Source organism: Muscardinus avellanarius (assembly GCF_963383645.1).
Source record: "Muscardinus avellanarius genome assembly, chromosome: X".
Lineage (NCBI taxonomy): Eukaryota > Metazoa > Chordata > Mammalia > Rodentia > Gliridae > Muscardinus > Muscardinus avellanarius.
In genome coordinates, this window is record NC_137792.1 from 46273435 (window position 1) to 46290974 (window position 17540).

General features: G+C 37.3%; 1 protein-coding gene across 3 annotated transcripts in view; it reads right to left on the reverse strand.

The window, feature by feature from the left end:
- Nucleotides 1–17540, reverse strand: part of WNK3 (WNK lysine deficient protein kinase 3) — a gene marked incomplete at both ends in the record, with an annotated part of 171323 nt that overhangs the window by 133819 nt on the left and 19964 nt on the right. For all 3 annotated transcript variants that reach the window (XM_080719258.1, XM_080719257.1, XM_080719256.1), the window contains 3 exons: nt 2712–2869; nt 3571–3791; nt 5430–5602. In XM_080719258.1, coding sequence (XP_080575384.1) covers nt 2712–2869; nt 3571–3791; nt 5430–5602 — 552 coding nt within the window. The remainder of the gene's footprint in view (nt 1–2711; nt 2870–3570; nt 3792–5429; nt 5603–17540) is intronic.

Consider the following 17540-nt stretch of genomic DNA (forward strand, 5'->3'; position numbering starts at 1 on the left):
TTTTCATTATTTTTATACTTAAGCAATACTAAAATATCAATAGAGCTGGGCATAGTTGCACATGCTTATAATCCCAGTACTTGGGAGACTGAGAAAGGAAGGCAGCTGAGAAAAGAGAATTGCAGATTCACAGCCTGCCTCAGCTACTTGGTGAGGTCCTCCACACTTAGTGAGATTCTGTTTCAAAATAAAGAATAAAATATAAGGCTGGGGGTGTAGCTCAGAGGTAGAATGCCCCTCAATTCAATCCCCAGTACCACACACACACAAAGTAATAAAATAAAATATCGAAAGGACCTACCTCAAACTAATTCATAGGTTCTATGAATTTAATAACAAATAAATGAGGTTCAGAAGATTCAAAACATTCCTATGTTGGTATTAGCTACCTGAATATGCTTGTTATATTTTATTGCCTTTAATTTATGAGTTTTAGATTTTAAAAATCCAAGCATTACTGCGATTATTTAATGAAAAATTCCCAATTAAGTTGGTAATAGAAAAGAATAATCAAATAACTGTAATGCATAGAAGCAATCTAGGATCTACCTCTAAATCCTAGTGTCATATACTGATAAATATGTTGAGATAAAGAGTTAATTTGGATCCCAAATTCAAAAATCTTTTATATGGAAATGTGAATTGCTTTGGGGGAATATTCTACCTCTGAGTTATACCCTCAGCCCTATTTTCCCATTATTTCTTCATTTTGAAACAGGGCCTCACTAAGTAGCTGAGGCTGGCCACAAACCTAAGATCCTCCCATCTCAGCCTCCCAAATACTAGGATTATAAGCATGTGTCACTACACTCAGTAGAAATGTGAATTTGATATGACATTTTTGTTATTTTAATATTAATAACATCAAAAGTGGAATTACGTTACTGTACTTATATATAAAAAGCCCTCCTTGACCTTTCCACTGATTTCTTACCCACTTCCCTGCCCTAGGTAACTACTGCCTTTTCTTTGATTCTGAGTGAAAACTATAACTTATAAATCAACTACAAAATATTTCTCTGCTTATAACTTTCCAAAATGTGGACCAAACCTAATATGACATTCTAGTTCTTTTTCTGAGCTCTTAAAGAAATTTTCAAATATACTAAAAAAGAATAGTACAATGAAGTCCCTCTCACATGACCTTGAAAAGCACAAACAATCATTATTTTCAACCTTGTTTCAGCCATCTATCTGTATATGTTTCATATTCTGGAACAGTATGAAGCAAATCTAAGGAATTATATCACTTCATCTATAAATTATTTTTTAGTTTAAATCTCTAATAGACATTTTGTCTTGTGGTACTGGGGATTGAACCTAGGGGGCATTCGACCTCCTAGCTACAACCCAGGCCCTTTTGATTTTTTTTATACTTGAGGGTTTTTTTAAATTTTTATTGGTGCATTATATTCATACATCATATTGGGGTAAAAAAACTTGTGTTAACCCCTACCCAATTCCCACCCCATTCCCTCCCCGTCCCTCCTTCCCTTGCTTGGCTTAGTGATTGACTTTGATATGTTTAAGTACATTGTGTGTTTTAGAGATTTTCCTCCCCCACCCTCCTTTCTCCTCCTTTAGGTTGTCTTGTTTGCTCCTCTATAGGATTTCCTTTTTCATCTAGAGTTCCTCCTATGACCCATTTCTCCCTAACTCTCACATATTAGGGAAAGCATCTGATTTCTTATTTTTATTCTGAAACAGGGTCTTGCTAGGTTGATGAGAGTCTCGCTACTAGCTGAGGCTGGCTTCAAACCTTCGATCCTCCTGTCTCAGCCTCCCCAGTATTGGGACCACAGGTGTGTGCCACCAAGCCCCACTTAATAATCATTTTTAAAGAGTCATTTCATTATCAGCTGGGTATGATGGTGCAGGAATGTAATTCTAGTACTTGGGAGGCTGAGACAGAAGAATCAAAGGTTCACATCCAACCTCTACAACTAGGTGAGACATGTTTCCAAAATAAAAAATAAAAACAGGGTTGAGAGTATAGCTCAGAGCTCAGGGATAGAACACCCCTGGGTTCAATTTCTCGTGCCCCCCCCACAATCATTTCATTATCCAACCTAAAATAATCATCAATAGTTTTTAATATCATCTAAAACCAAGTCCACATTTAAACTTTCAAAATTGTTTAATTTTGTTTTTTGGTGCTGAGGGTTGAACCCAGAGGCATTCTACCTCTGACCCCAGCCTCGTCCTCTTTTCTTTTTAAAAACAACAAAAATTACTGTGTCTATTCATCTATATTTTGAATACCTTTCATACTACAGCTTTTGGAACTATAAGGAACTTTAAAGCCTCTAAAGCAATCTCTATTATTCAGATTTGAAAAATAAGATCCATTATAAATAACTAAAATTAATTACAAACAAATGAATACACATGAACTTTCTGTACAATTTCCCCCAAACACTAATATGGAACATTTCATATGACCACAATAGTGTACAGGCATATATTTTCAACCTAAAGTTTAAATCAATACTATTGTTTAATTACTGCTGTTGTACAAAATTAAACCAGTATTAGGAGGGTAATTTTGTCAGTGCCAGAAATCAAACCCAGGACCTCATATATAACTAGGCAAGTACTCTACCACTGAGCAACACCACTTATCCCCAGATTAGGCTTGGCTAAGTTAATTTCACCAACTTCAACATAATATGTGGCAATCTGTTAACTCAGAAGAATAAAATTATACCTACACTAGTTACTTTACGGTATATCTGAGCTGCATTTTGGCATTCAGAGTAAGGGTACTCTGAAGTAGCCATTTCCAGCATACACATTCCAAAAGCATAGACATCCACAGATTCATCATAGTGTTCTTCATACATCTCTGGAGCCATAAACTCAGGAGTTCCTGTAAAATGACACCATTACCATATTTTTCTTAAAGAGAAAAATGTATCCACCAATATTCCCATTTCTATAAATATTATATGCATTCATTTCTACTCCCCCCCAAAAATCTAATAGTATAAAATTTATATTATCTATACAAAGTACTTAAATAATTTTTTAAACTTTCTTTCCCTAACTTTCTGTACTGTTAAATCCTAATTTGTGATGATTAGGTTATGGTTAACAAAATGTTTTTATTTCTATTCTTCTTTTCTTGTTCAAATTTTGCTGAGTTAACTTAGTAAACTCTCAATTTCTCAGAACCTTGCAGTAATTCCAAATATATCCCACAAAACAAACACACTATGTCTGAAATTAGTCAATATATAGTAGATAACTATATAGATAGATACTATATAGATACTTCAAATTTCCAGTGTAGGCCAGGGTTGGTAAATTTTTCTGAGAAGGGCTAGATAGTAAACATTTTAGATTCTGGAGTCCATATGATCTCCGTCATACTCAAATCTGTAGTGCAAAAGTAGCCATAGACAACCTATAAATTACTAAGTATGGCTGTGTTTCAGTAAAATCTGATGTAGAAAAAGAGGCAGTGGGCCAAATCTGACCCATGGGCCATAGTTAACTGATCCCTGTTCTAGAACTAAAAAATGAAAGACCTCTCTATACCCAATCAGTAAACCGTAAAATGTTAATCACCAATGACACTCTTAGCAAATGATGTGCGCATTAGGGTTGCCAGTCCTAGATCACCAATCTTCACAGATCCAGTGGGTCCCGTGATGAAAATATTGTCACACTTCAGATCACGGTGAATAATAGGAGGAGTCCTAGTGTGTAAGAACTGCAACCCCTTCAGAATTTGCCTGCACCAGCTTCTTAAGACCTTTGGTTTCATGACTTTAAATCGTTTTAAGTACCTACAAAGAAACATAGAAGACCACAGGTAAACAAACATACCCAGCTTATTGTATGAATAAAATTAGGGTACATCACATAAGCAGACTGATGGTTCATGCCCTGTGCCTGCTATACCTGAGTTTTTTTCTGTTGTCTGGTATGGTAAAAATATTTTAATCTAATAACTCATTCTTAGATATCTGACCTTTAATTTACTGCAAGGCTCAGCCTGTAATTACAGATTACCAGCCTCTCAATAAAATCATCTAACCTCTCTCCCCAAAAAAGGACATCCCACAAAGTGTTGTATTTTTAATTCAAAGTAAGAATTATGCCAGAGTGGCCTTTTGAGAATGGAAGCACAATTTTAAAAAGAAAGTCCTCAGGTGGGTTCTGAGGAGAACACCTATAATCCTAGTATATGGGAGGATCACAGGTTCAAGGACAGCCTCAGGAACATAGGAAAACCTTGTTTCAAAATAAAAAGTAAAAAGGACTAGGAATGTAACTCAGAGATAAAGGGCCTATGGGCTCGATTCCCAGAATCACATACAAAGAAGAAGTCCTCTACTTTCTAACAATTATTTATGCAGAGTCATCAAAGAGTTTGATTTTACAAAATTTTAGGGTAAAAAATGTTAGGAAATAAGTCAGGCATGGTGGCACAAGCTTGTAATCCCAGTACTTGGGAGGTTGAGACAGAAGGATCGCAGGTTCTCAGTCAGCCTCAGCTACTTAGTGAGGCCCTGTTTCAAAATAAAGAATAAAAAATAGGCCTGGGGGTATAGCTCAGAGGTAGAATGCCCCTGGGTTCAATCTTTAGTACTGCACACACACAAAAAAGTTAGGAAACAAAAAGTATACCCCATATTTATACTACTAAATAAGAAATTGTTATTAAAAACAAGACTATGAATTGGGCGTGGTGGTACATACTTGTAATCCCAGCGCTTGCTTGGAAGGCCAAGACAGGAGGATCTCACAGATTCAAAGCCAGCCTTAGCTACTTAGTGAGGCTCTCAGGAACTTAGTGAGACCCTGTTTCCAAATAAAGTGTAAGATAGGTCTGGGAGTATAGCCCGGAGGTAGAAAAGCCCCTGGGTTCCACTCCAGTACCACAAAAAAACAAAAAACAAGACTATGATTATATTTTTATGTGAGCCTGGTCAAGTCCCTAACCATTATCTATTACTAAATGGAATTTTATTTCCTCTAAAAACAATTCTAATTCTACATTTCTATGCTATCCCACAAATATTAGTTATTTAGCAATGTATACACTCTAACATACCTGATTAAATTCTTGATTTTTTAACCTACCCTGACAGAGATTCTACATTTTAAATTAAGCAATAGTTTACTTAAAAAAAAAACTTTATGAAGCTGGGCATGGTGGCTCACACTTGTAATGCCAGCATTTGGAAGACTGAGACAGGAGGATCTGGGTTGGCGGCCAGCCTCAGCTACTTAGTGAGGCCCTTCACAACTTAGTGAGACCTTTTTCAAAATAAAGAATTAAAAAATAGGGCTAGGAGTGTAGATTAGAGGTAGAATACTCCTGGGTTCCATCCCCAGTACCAAAAAAAAAAAAAAACCTTTATGACTCCTGAAAACTATTTTTAAATAAAACTCCATTGTTACTAGACAGGTCAACTTACGTCTTTAAGGTTCCTGATGTCATTAGTTCAGTCACTAATACAATACATTTCTTTCCTTTTAATATAGACTCCCAGGAATCATAAAATCGAACTATATTGGGATGCTGGAGACCTTTCAACATCTCTGCTTCTTCCTTGAATCTTTGCTGCTCAGCTTTAGTTAACTTCCGGTCCTGTGGTGAAAGAACAAGTTTCAAATTAAAGCCATAAAAATTTTCATGTAGCTGGGCATGGTGGCGCACGCTTGTAATCCCAGCATTCGGGAGGCTGAGACCAGAGGATCGGGGTTCGTGGACAGCCTCAGCTACTTAGTGAGGCCCTTCGCAACTTAGTGAGACTCTGTTTCAAATTAAAGAATAAAAAATAAGGCAAGGGGTATAGCTCGGAGGTCGAATGCCCCTGGTTCCATCTTCAGACCCGCAAAAAAATGAAAAAACAAAAGAAAATTTCACTTACATTATTTGGAGGGTACTAGGGGTTGAACCCAGGGGCATTCTACCTCTGAACTACACCTTAAGCCCTTTTTTATTTTTTTATTTGAAATAGGGTCTCACTAGATTGCTGAGAGTCTTGCTTTATTTGCCAGACTGTTCTCTAACTTGCGATCCTCCTGTCTCAGTTTCTCAAGTACTGGAACTACAGATGTGCTTCATTATGCCTGGCTTTATCTACATTTCCAACACTACACACATGAGTGCTTTATTGTATGTATATATGTATGTATATACTTTTACCTGCCAATTTTTCTGAATAGTTTTTGACTCCTTCCAAAATGTAATGTAGCAGTTGTTACAATTCATAACTATATTATGATCCATCTTATAAAACACATTAATATCTTAGATGCTGGAGATATAGTTCATTGATACAGTGCTTGCTTAGTATGTTTAAGGCTCTGGATTCAATCCATAGCACCACAAAAAAAATCAATACCCTGAAAAGCAATGTCTCAAAATGAACTATAAAAATCAAATAGGTAATAGGAAAGCCAGATGCAATGGCACACACCTATAATCGCAGTACTTAGAAGGCTGAGACAAAAGGATCACAGGTTCAGGACCAGCCTCAGCCACTTAGCAAGAACCTCAGCAATTTTGCAAGACCCTGTATTTAAAAATCATTAAAAACACAAACAACAACAAATGCTGGCAAGGATGTGGAGAAGTGGGAACTCTAATACATTGGTGGGATTGCAAATTAGTGTAATCACTTTGGAAAACAGTATGGAGGATCCTCAGAAGAATGGGAATGAACCTACCATATGATCCAGCAATACCACTTCTGGGTATCTACCCAAAAGAATGGAAACCAAACTACCAAACTAATACATACATATCTATGCTCATAGCTGCACAATTCACAACTGCCAAACTATGGAACCAACCAAGATGTCCATCAACAGAGGAATGGATTATAAACTAAAAGATATGTACACGATGGAATTTTACTCAGCCATAACGAAGAACAAAATTATGTCATTTGCAGAAAAATGGATGAAATTGGAGAACATTCAGTTTAGTGAGATTAGTCAGTCACAAAAAGTAAGAAAGTGGATGCTCTCCCTAATATGTGGCAGCTAGGGAAAAAATGGGTCACAGGAGGGACTCTAGGTGCAGAAGGAGAAATTATAGATGAACACATAAGGTGACCTAAGTGAGGGGAATGGGAGTGGGGAAGAAAGAAATTCACGGATGAACATGATGTTCATTTACTAACATACCAAAATCAATCACTAAGCCAAATATGAAAAGGAAGGAATGGGGAGGGAATGAGGAGGGAACTGAGGAAGGGCTAAATGAGTGAGGTGTGACTGTATGCCTCTACCTCTTGTACAACATTAAGATATATGACCACAATGCATCAATAAAAAGAGAGTACGCGCGCGAGAGAGAAGGCTAGAGAGAACGTGAGTCAAGTTTAAAAGGGACATTACCTACATTTCCAGAGAACAGACACAGAAAAGTATAACATCCCACATACCCTTTCTGGAAGTTTTTCTTTCTTTCTTTCTTTCTTTCTTTCTTTCTTTCTTTCCTTTTCTTTCTTTTTTTGGTACTGGGGATCAAACCGAGGGGCATTCTATCTCTGAGTTACATTCTCAGCCCTATTTTTTGTTCTTTATTTTGAAACAGGGTCTCATTAAGTTGTAGAGGAACTTACTAAGTAGCTGAGGCTGGCCGTGATCCTGCAATATTCCTGTCTCAGCCTCCCAAGTACTGGTATTACAAGCATGCACCACTATACCTGCTTCTGAAAATATTTTGCAAAGAACTTCAATTAAAACATGGCAAGTCAGATGCAGTGGTGCACAGCAGTAGTCTTAGCTATGTAGAAGGCTTAGGCGGGAGGACTGCTTGAGCCCAGGAGTTTGAATCCAGCCTATGCATCATTACAAGACGCCATATTCATGAAAAAAAGGAAAGGAAGTTATGGCATACAAAAAAAAAGAAGATTTTCAATAAAGTTTACTTAGAGTTAAGCCTACATAATAATGGGTAAAGTAGTTGGTAAAACTTAATGAGTTTCTCAACACTAAGATAGAAGACATACAATACAAAAAGAACAGCATAGAATCAAAATTCCGTATTACTACCTAGAATTTAATGAAGTAAAAAAGAAAAATAAAAACAATTTTTGGCCAAGCATGGTAGTGCATACTTGTAATTCCAGTACTTGGGAGGCTGAGACAGGAGGATTGCAGGTTCGAAGCCAACCTCAGCTACTTAGTGAGGCCCTCCACAACTCAGTGAGACTCAATTTCAAAATAAAGAATAAAAAATAGGACTGGGTTATAGTTTAGAGTTAGAATGCCCCTGGGTTGAATCCCCAGTACCATAAAAAAAAGAGCCAGACATGGCGGTACACACATGTAATCCCAGTATTCAGGAGGCAGATATCTGAGGATCACGGTTCACAGACAGCCTCAGTAACTTAACAAGGCCCCTTTGCAACTCAGTGAGACCCTGTTTCCATTTTATTAGAGCATTAATAACGAAGAGACCAAAGCCAGCCTCAGCTACTTAGTGAGGCCCTCTGCAATTTAGTGAGACCCTGTTTTATAATAAAGAATAAAAAATAGGGCTTGGGGTGTAGCTTGGATGTAGAATACCCCTGGGTTCCATCCTCAATTACCACACACACACAAAAATATCAGTAGCTTTTTTTATACACTGATAATGAAACCACTGAAAAGGAAATCCAGAAAACATTTCCATCACAATAGCTTCAAAAATATGTGGGGATAAACCTAACTGAGGAAGACAAAGTCCTCTACAATGAAAATTATAGAATACTGAAGAATGTAACTGAGCACATTATAAGAGGTAAAGACCTCCCATATTCATGGATATAAATAATTAATATTGTTAAAACAGCTATTTTACCAAAAGCAATCTACAAATTCAAGATAATCTCTATCAAAATACCAATGGCAGTGTTCACAAAACTAAAAAAAGCAATCCTAAAATTAATATGGAATAACAAAAGACCCAGAATAGCCAAGGCGATTCTGAGCAAAAGGAGCAATGATGAAGGCATTACAATATCTGATTTCAAACTAAAATTCAGAGCCACAGTAATAATTATAAAAATAGACACAGACAAGCCGGGTGTGGTGACACATGCTTGTAATCCCAGCATTCAGGAGGCTGAGACTGGAGGACCGCTATTCATGGACAGTCTCAGCTACTTAGTGAGGCCCTCCACAACTTAGTGAGACCTAGTTTCAAAAATAAAGAATAAAAAATAGGGCAGAGGGTATAGCTCGGAGGTCGAATGTCCCTGAGTCCCATCCCCAGACCCTCCCACACACACAAAAAAAGACACAGGCAAATGTAACAGAGACATATGAACAAATCCACAGAGCTTCAATCATCTGACTTGAAAATAAAAAAAATACATTGGAGAAAAGACAAACTGCATAAAAAGTAGTAGGAAAATAAAAGAATGAAACTAGATCCCTATGTTTCACCCTGTACAAAAGTAAACTCAAAGCAGATCAAATACCTAAGTATTAGAAAACTTAGCAATCATTTGAAGAAAAACAGGGGAAACACTTCAACATATAAGCACAGGCCAAGACACCAATAAATAAATAAGTAAATAAATAAAACAAATAGCCAAGAACTGTATGAAAAAAATTCAACACAGCTGAGCATGGTGCATATGCCTACAATCCCAGTACTTAAGAAAAGGAGACAGAAGGACCCCAGCAGATAAAAGCCAACCTCAGTAACTTGTCAAGACATTGTTTCAAAATAAAAAAATAGGGCTGGGAGTTTGCTTAAGATAGAATACCCCTAGGTTCAATCCCCAGGACCACAAATTAAAAAAAAAGCTAAACATATTTAGACATCAAGGAAAGGCAAATCAAAACTAAACTAAGAGCTGGATATGTTGGTAAATACTTGTAATCCCAGTACTTGGGAGGCTGAGACAAGAGGATCGAAGGTTCAAGGACAGCCTTAGCAACACAGTAAGGTCCTCTACAACTTAGTGGGACTCTGTTTCAAAATAAAAGAATTTAAAAAATAGGGCTAGGGGTATAGCTCAGAGGTAGAATGCCCCTGGGTTCCATCCCCAATACCAAAAACAAAAACAAACTACACTAAGATTCCACCTCATCCCAGTTAGCATGGCAAGGATCAAGAATACAAATGACAGCTAAGTGTTGTGGCATATACCTGTAATCCCAGTAATGAGGAGGCTGAGACAGGAGAATCACAGGTTTAAGGTTAGCTTTAACAACTTAATGAACCTCTGTTTCAAAATAAATACAAATAAAAAGGGCTGGGCATGTAGCTGAGATAGAATGCCCCTGGGCTCAATTCCCAGGACACACACACATACACAGAAAATACAAATAACAATAAATGCATACAAGGAAGCAGAGATGTATGTGTAGGAAAGTCATATACACTGTTGGTAGGAATGTAAATTAGTTCAGCCACTATAGAAAGCAGTATGGAGGTTCCTCAAAGAGCTAAAAATACACTGGGCTTCATGGCACACACCTGAAATCCCAGAACTTGGGAGGTCAAGACAGGAGGATTGCAGATTCAAGGACGGCCTAGCAAGTAGTGAGACTCTCAGAAACCTAGCAAGACCCTGTTTCAAAACAAAAAAAAATTAAAACAAATTGGGCTTGGGGGTTATGGCTCAGAGGTAAAATGTCCCTGAGTTCAAGCTAAAACTAAGCCAGATATGATGGTGCACACCTGTGATCCCAATATTTCAAAATAAAAAATAAAAGAGGGCTGGGATGGAGGTCCAGTACCTCTCCCCGGCCCCCACACACAGAGCTAAAAATAGAACTGCCTGGTGGCCCAGCTATACCACTCCTTAGGTTTTTTTTTTTTTTTTTTTTTGCAGTACTGGGGATTGAACCTAGGAGCATTCTACCTTCAAAGCTACACCCTCAGCCCTATTTTTTTTTTATTCTTTATTTGGAAACAGGGTCTCACTAAGTTGCAGAGGACCTCACTAAATATCTGAGGCTGGCTGCGAACCTGTAGTCCTCCTGTCTTAGCCTCCCAAGTACTGGGATTACAAGCAATGCACCACTGTATCTGGCTCACTCCTTAGTATTTATCTAAAAGAATTAAAATGATCATACTTCAATGATGCATGCATACCCATGTTTACTGCAGCACAATTCACTATAGCCAAGAACGAAATCAGCACAGGTTTCTATCAACATATAAATAGATGAAGAAAATATGGTATAGATGCACAATGGAGTTTTATTCAGCCATAAAAAATGAACTTATGTCATTTGCAGAAAAATGAATTAAACTGGAGACCATAATTTTGAGTGACATAAGTCAGACTCAGACAATTACTGTATGAAAAGTTTTCTCTCATATGTGGAAGCTAGAAAAAACAAAGGGAAAAAAGAGGGCACCATAAAAGCAGAAGGGTAACCATTAAGGAGAAGTGACCACGGGAGAGAATCAAGCGGAGGGAGGAGAAGAAGGTAGGGACTGTTGGACAATGAAATTGATCAAATTGTGTTTTTATGTATGTGGAAATATGCCACTTTAAAACCCATCATTTGGTATAATTGGGATGCATAAATTTTTAAAAAGACTTTATAAGAACACTATATTATGTGTATAATAAATAGTGTACACCACACCAGGGACTATAAAATTTCATTGTTGGTGACCTTATTCACATAATTTCTTGATGTATATAAGAAAATATATAAAAAGGATACTCAGTACAGCAGTTTGTAATTGTGAAAAATTGCAAACATCCAAATTTTCAATAAAATTATTATATGCCAAGCACTGTTCTATGTTTATGTGTATATGTGAGTAGAAACATGACTTTTAAGTTTCTCTCTCCAGCCAGACGTGGTGGCACAAGCTTGTAATCCCAGCATTTGAGAGGCTGAGACAGGAGGATGGTGGTTCACAGAGAGCCTCAGCTACTTAGTGAAGACCCTTTGCAACTCAGTGAGACCCTATTTCAAAAAATATTAAGAGTCAGGCATGGTGGTGCACGCTTGTAATCCCAGTGCTTGGGAGGCTAAGACAGGAGGATCACACAGGTTCGAAGCCAGCCTCACGTAATTAGTGAGGCTCTCAGCACCTTAGTGAGACACTGTTTCCATATAAAAAATATAAAATAGGTCTGGGAGGTAGAAAAGCCCCTGGATTCCACCCCCAGTACCAATAAACAATTAAGAATAAAAAATAGGGCTGGGGTATAGCTTGGAAGTAGAATGCCACTGGGTTCCATCCCCAGTACTGCATAAAAAAAAGTTTCTCTCTCTACATAGTCCCCAAAGAACCCTTTCAGATAGATATCATCATTCCCATTTTCCAAGTAAAGAAACTGAGATTAAAATGGTTAAGTAACTTGTTCATGATAAGTTACAGTTTCCTAAGACTTTATGTATTTGTATTTAACTTTTTAATCCATCTGAAACTTGTATATGTAGTATTTTATTCTACATGGTTAGTTAGTTGTATAAGTATCACTTAAACTATTACTTTTACAACTATTTGAAAAACACATTTCTTCTTCAAAGAATATACAGTATTGCATTTCCATTTATAGTGGTTTCTGCTTTCTTCTACCAATGTATTCCTTTGCCAGTTATCACATTGAATGCAAGTGAATTCCAGTATGTTTAATAATGTAAGGTAACCCACTTTCCTGTTCTTATTTTCTTTGCTATTCTCACCTGTTTGCATTCCACACAAACATTAACATTGCTTTTACCAATTAAAAATTTAAAAGCATCTGTTGAGATCCTGATTAGAATTATATTAAATGTGGATATTAATGTGAAGAAAACTGACATCTAAAAGCCATCTAAATGAGCTGGGTGTGGTGGTGCACACAGTAGTCCCAGCTGCTTGGGAGGTAGGAGGATCACTTATGTCTAGCAATTCAAGGCCAGCCTGGGCAATGCTGCAAGATCTTGATTTAAAAAGAATAAAATATAAATAAAAGGGACATATAAAAATTGTTTCCATTTGACCAGACCTTCGGTAAGGATTTTGGGTAGCAGGGGAGGGAATGATAATCTCTCAGATTCTTTCTTCATGAACCATAATTTAACTCTATTGTAAATTGACATTTAGTAAAATTAACTCTTCTGGTAAACAGTCCCATGAGTTTCAGCAAAAACAGTCCTGTAACCACTGTCACAATCAAAATACAAAACAGTTTCATCACTCCCAGAAAACTACCCTGTGCTGCCCTTTTATAGCCAGACCCCCTCTTCACCCTTGTACTCTGGAAACCATTGATCTGTCATCCCTCTAATTTCACCTTTTCCAGAAAATATTATAAATGTAAACAAACAGTATATCTTATCATTGAGTCTGACATCTTTCACTTAGCCTAACATATTTTAATTGACCCATACTATTGCATGTGTCAGTAGCTTGTTGCTTATAACTGTTGAATAGTTGGAATTTTCTGTGAATGAACCACAGTCTGTTTATCCACTCTCCAGATGAAGGGCATCTGGGTGGTTTCCAATTTGGGTCAATCACAAATAAAGCTGCTGTAAATAGTCATCTAAAAGTTTCCAGGTGCATACTGATTTGCTTGGGTAAATACCTCAAACAGGACTGATGGGTCATATGGTGAGTATGTGTTTTCAGTTTGGGGTCTTTTATGGTGCTGGGGATGGGGAGTGAATGCTATGCAAAACACTACCAGAGCCCAGGTAAGTATGTTTAACTTTACAACAAACTGACAAAATGCTAGAGTGCTTCCACCATTTGAATTCCCACGAGCAATATATGAGAGGTTCTCCACATATATCATCTTCACCAGCAGCTGGGAAAGGGTTGTTTTATTTTAATTTTTGTGTGTGTGTGTGTGGAGCGGGGATGAAACCCAGAGGGATTTGACCTCCAAGCTACACTCCCTGCCCTATTTTTGATTCTTTATTTTGAAACAGGGTCTCACTAAGTTATGGAAGGCCTCACTATGTAGCTGAGGCTGTCCGCAAACCGTGATCCTCTGGTCTAAGCCTCCCAAATGCTGCGATTACAAGCGTGCGCCGCCACGCCCAGCTGGAAACGGGTTTTTGATTTTACAACTATTCTAATTGGTGTATTGGAGACATCAGACTAAAGTTTCAAATTTCATTAACAATGTTGAATCATACATTTCTTCTTTGGTAAAATGTCTGGTCAAATCTTTAGTTCATGTTTAAACTGGATTGTTTGATTTTGTCGAGTACTGAGAATTCTTTATTCAATATACAAGCCTTTTGTCATATATGTAATTTGAAATATTTCCTGTCCTCTGGGTTGCCTTTTCATTCTCTAACAATATCTTTCATGAGTTAAATATTTTAATTTATTGAAGTCAAATTTAGGATTTTTTCTTTCATGAGTTACGCTTTTCTTAATATATACAAGAACGCTGCCTAAGCTGGGCATGGTGGTACACACCCGTAATCTTTGTCAATACCATATATGTCTTGATTATTTTAGCTTCAGAGTAAAGTCTGGAAATCAGGTAACATCAATCATCCAACACTAATCTCCTTTATCAAAACTGTTGTTAAGGCCAGGCATTGTGGCATACACCTGTAATCTCAGTACTTGGAAGGCTAAAACAGGAGGATCACAGATTTGAGGACAGCTTCAGCAAGCAGTGAGACTCTCATCAACCTAATGAGATCCTGTTTCAAAATATAAAACAAAATAGGGCTGGGGTGTAGTTCAGAGGTACAATGCCCTTGGGTACAATCCCTAGTACCTTCCCTCAAACACACACACTAGTGATTATTCTTGTTTTTTGCCCTTCCCTATTATTTTATTTACTGATTTGTTTATTTATTAGTGCTTGAACTTAAACCTAGGGATTTGAGCATGCTAAGCACATACTCTACAACTGAACTACACCCGCAGCCCACTTCCCTAATTTTAAAATCAGAATGTCAAAATATACAAAAATTCCTAGTGAAATTTTGATGTCACTGACTTTAATTTCTAGGTCATTTGAAGAGAAATAATATCTCTCCAAATTGAGTCTTCCAGCCAATTCCTCTCACTGGTGGTTTTTAGTTTTCGGCATACATATTCTGCACAGATTTATACTAATATAAATGTGCTTATAAAAGTTGTGATGTCCAATTATTCATTGCTAGGTTATAGAAATATAATTTGTTTCCATATTATGTGTTCTGCAACCTTGAGAAAAATCACTTCATTTCCAGGAGTGTTTTGTGTATTGGTCTTGAGGCAATCATAGCTCTAGCAAAGTCAGTATGCAAAAGAAGACGTAGGCCTCCATTTTGCCACCCTGCATCAGAGAAGAAATTAAGAGACTCATATTTTCCAGGAAATACATTCTGTAATCAGCAGGGAGAGATAAAGTTATCTTTCCCATATTTGTACTGTTCTATTTCTCATCTTATTGATTTTGCTAAAATAGCCACATATTGGGAAAAAGTGTTAACAGTCATCATGCCTTACACTGGATTTTCATTAAAACGGCTTTATCATCTCATAGCTTGGACTATTTACTGGGTTTTACTTTTGGTTCACAAATGTTTTAAAATGAAGTGATTTCCTTATATTCCGATCTTATTTTTAATTAGTAGTTAATGAATTTTATCAAATATTTCCTCAACGCCTACTGATAAAATCGTACGGTTTATTGACTGGTTTCCTAGTAAGTGTGGAGCTGGAGATTGAACCCAGAGTCTCACATATATAGTAGTCAACTTTTCAACTACTGAAATACACTCCCAGCTCTGTGTGTGTGTGTGTGTGTGTGTGTGTGTGTGTGTGTGTGTGTGTGTTACTGAAAATGGAACTCAGGGGCATTCTACCTCAGAACTACACCTCCAACCCTATTTTATTCCTTTATTTTGAAACAGAGTCTCAGTAAGTTGTGGAGGGCCTCACTAAGTTGCTGGAGCTGGAGGCAAACCTGCGATCCTCCTGTTTTGCATCCCAGGTACTGGGATTACAAACAAGCACTACCACACTCAGCTTTCAGATCTTTTTTAAAAATCAAACTAATCTTTTAATCTAAATTTTTCGCATTCATTTTATTTTATTTTTATTTTCTGCAGTGCTGGAGGTGGAACCCAGAACCTTACACATGCTAGGCAAGTTCTCTATCACGGAGTTACATCCCCAACTCCTATTGTTTTTCTTCACCAGGTTCACTGATCATTTTTAGAGAGACAAAAAATAGTGTAACTAAAAAAAAAGCAGTATAACTGATTCCTATTTTATGTTCATACTATTTAAATTAATTTCAGTTAGCTAATTCCTTCTTCCTTTCATTTTAAATTGTTTTTATTTTTATTTGACCTTCTACCTTTCTTTTGCTGTTTTTTCTAATATCTTGACAGTATTAAAATATTTTTATTGTTCATTAGTAATGATGGGGTTAATGATAGGCTATAATTTTTTTTCATGTGCAACTCTCGCAATGGTCCACAGGTTTGTTGTAATGTTTTCTCTTTTTCGTTTTCTCTTTTCTTTTTTTTTTTTTCTTTTTGGTGGTACTGGGGGTGGAACCCAGGGGCTTTTCTACCTCCGGGCTCTACTCCCAGACCATTTTAAACTTAATTTGGAAACAGCATTTCAGTTGCTTAGAGCCTCACTAAGTAGCTGAGGCTGGCTTTGAACCTGTGCAATCCTCCTGTCTCAGCCTCCCAAGCGCGGGGATTACAAGTGTGCACCACCACACCCAGATTTTTCTTTTCTTTTCTTTTTATGGTACTGGGGATAGAACCCAGGGGCATTCTACCTCTGAACTACCCCCTCACCTCTATTTTACCTTTTTTTTTTTTTTTGCGGTACTGGGGGTGGAACCCAGGGGCTTTCCACCTCCAGACTATATTCCCAGACCTATTTTTTAGACTTTATTTGAAAAAAGGGTCTCACGATGTTCCAAGAGTAGCTGAGGCTGGCTTCGAACCTGCGCGATCCTCCTGTCTCAGCCTTCCAAGTGAGGGGATTACAAACGTGCGCCACCACGCCTGGCACCTTTTTTTTTTTAAATAGTTCTCACTAATTTCCAGAAGGCCTCACTTAGTAGCTAAGGCTGGCCGCAAACTTGCAATTCTGTCTCAGCCTCCAAAGTACTGGGATTAATTATTTCATCGTTTTCAAGGCCATAATTTGGTTATTTATTCCTTAATTCAAAATTTATCTACAAGTGTGATTTCTGTTCTCCAATTAGTTAAGTCTTTTGGTTGCTTATTTCATTATTACTTCAAATTTTAGTGAGTAATAAAGAATATACAGCCTTTTATTTAACTTCAGGTTTTCTTTATAAACATATAAAAATATATTGCATCCTGTTGAAGGAAATAAAGTTTATATCCATCAAATGGAACTTGGGGATTATATTATTCAGCTGCTCGATATTCACTTCTTTTGGGGGGATACTGGCAATTGAGCCTGGGGCATTCTATCTCCAAGCTACACCTCCAGCCCTATTTTATTTTTATTTTGAAACAGGGTCTTGCTAGGTTGATGAGAATCTCACTACTTGCTGAGGCTGTCCTTGAACCTGTGATCCTCCTGTCTCACCCTCCCAAGTACTGGGATTACAGTTGTGCACCACCATATTTGGCTTATATTTGCTTTTTGGGTGCTAGATATATCCTGT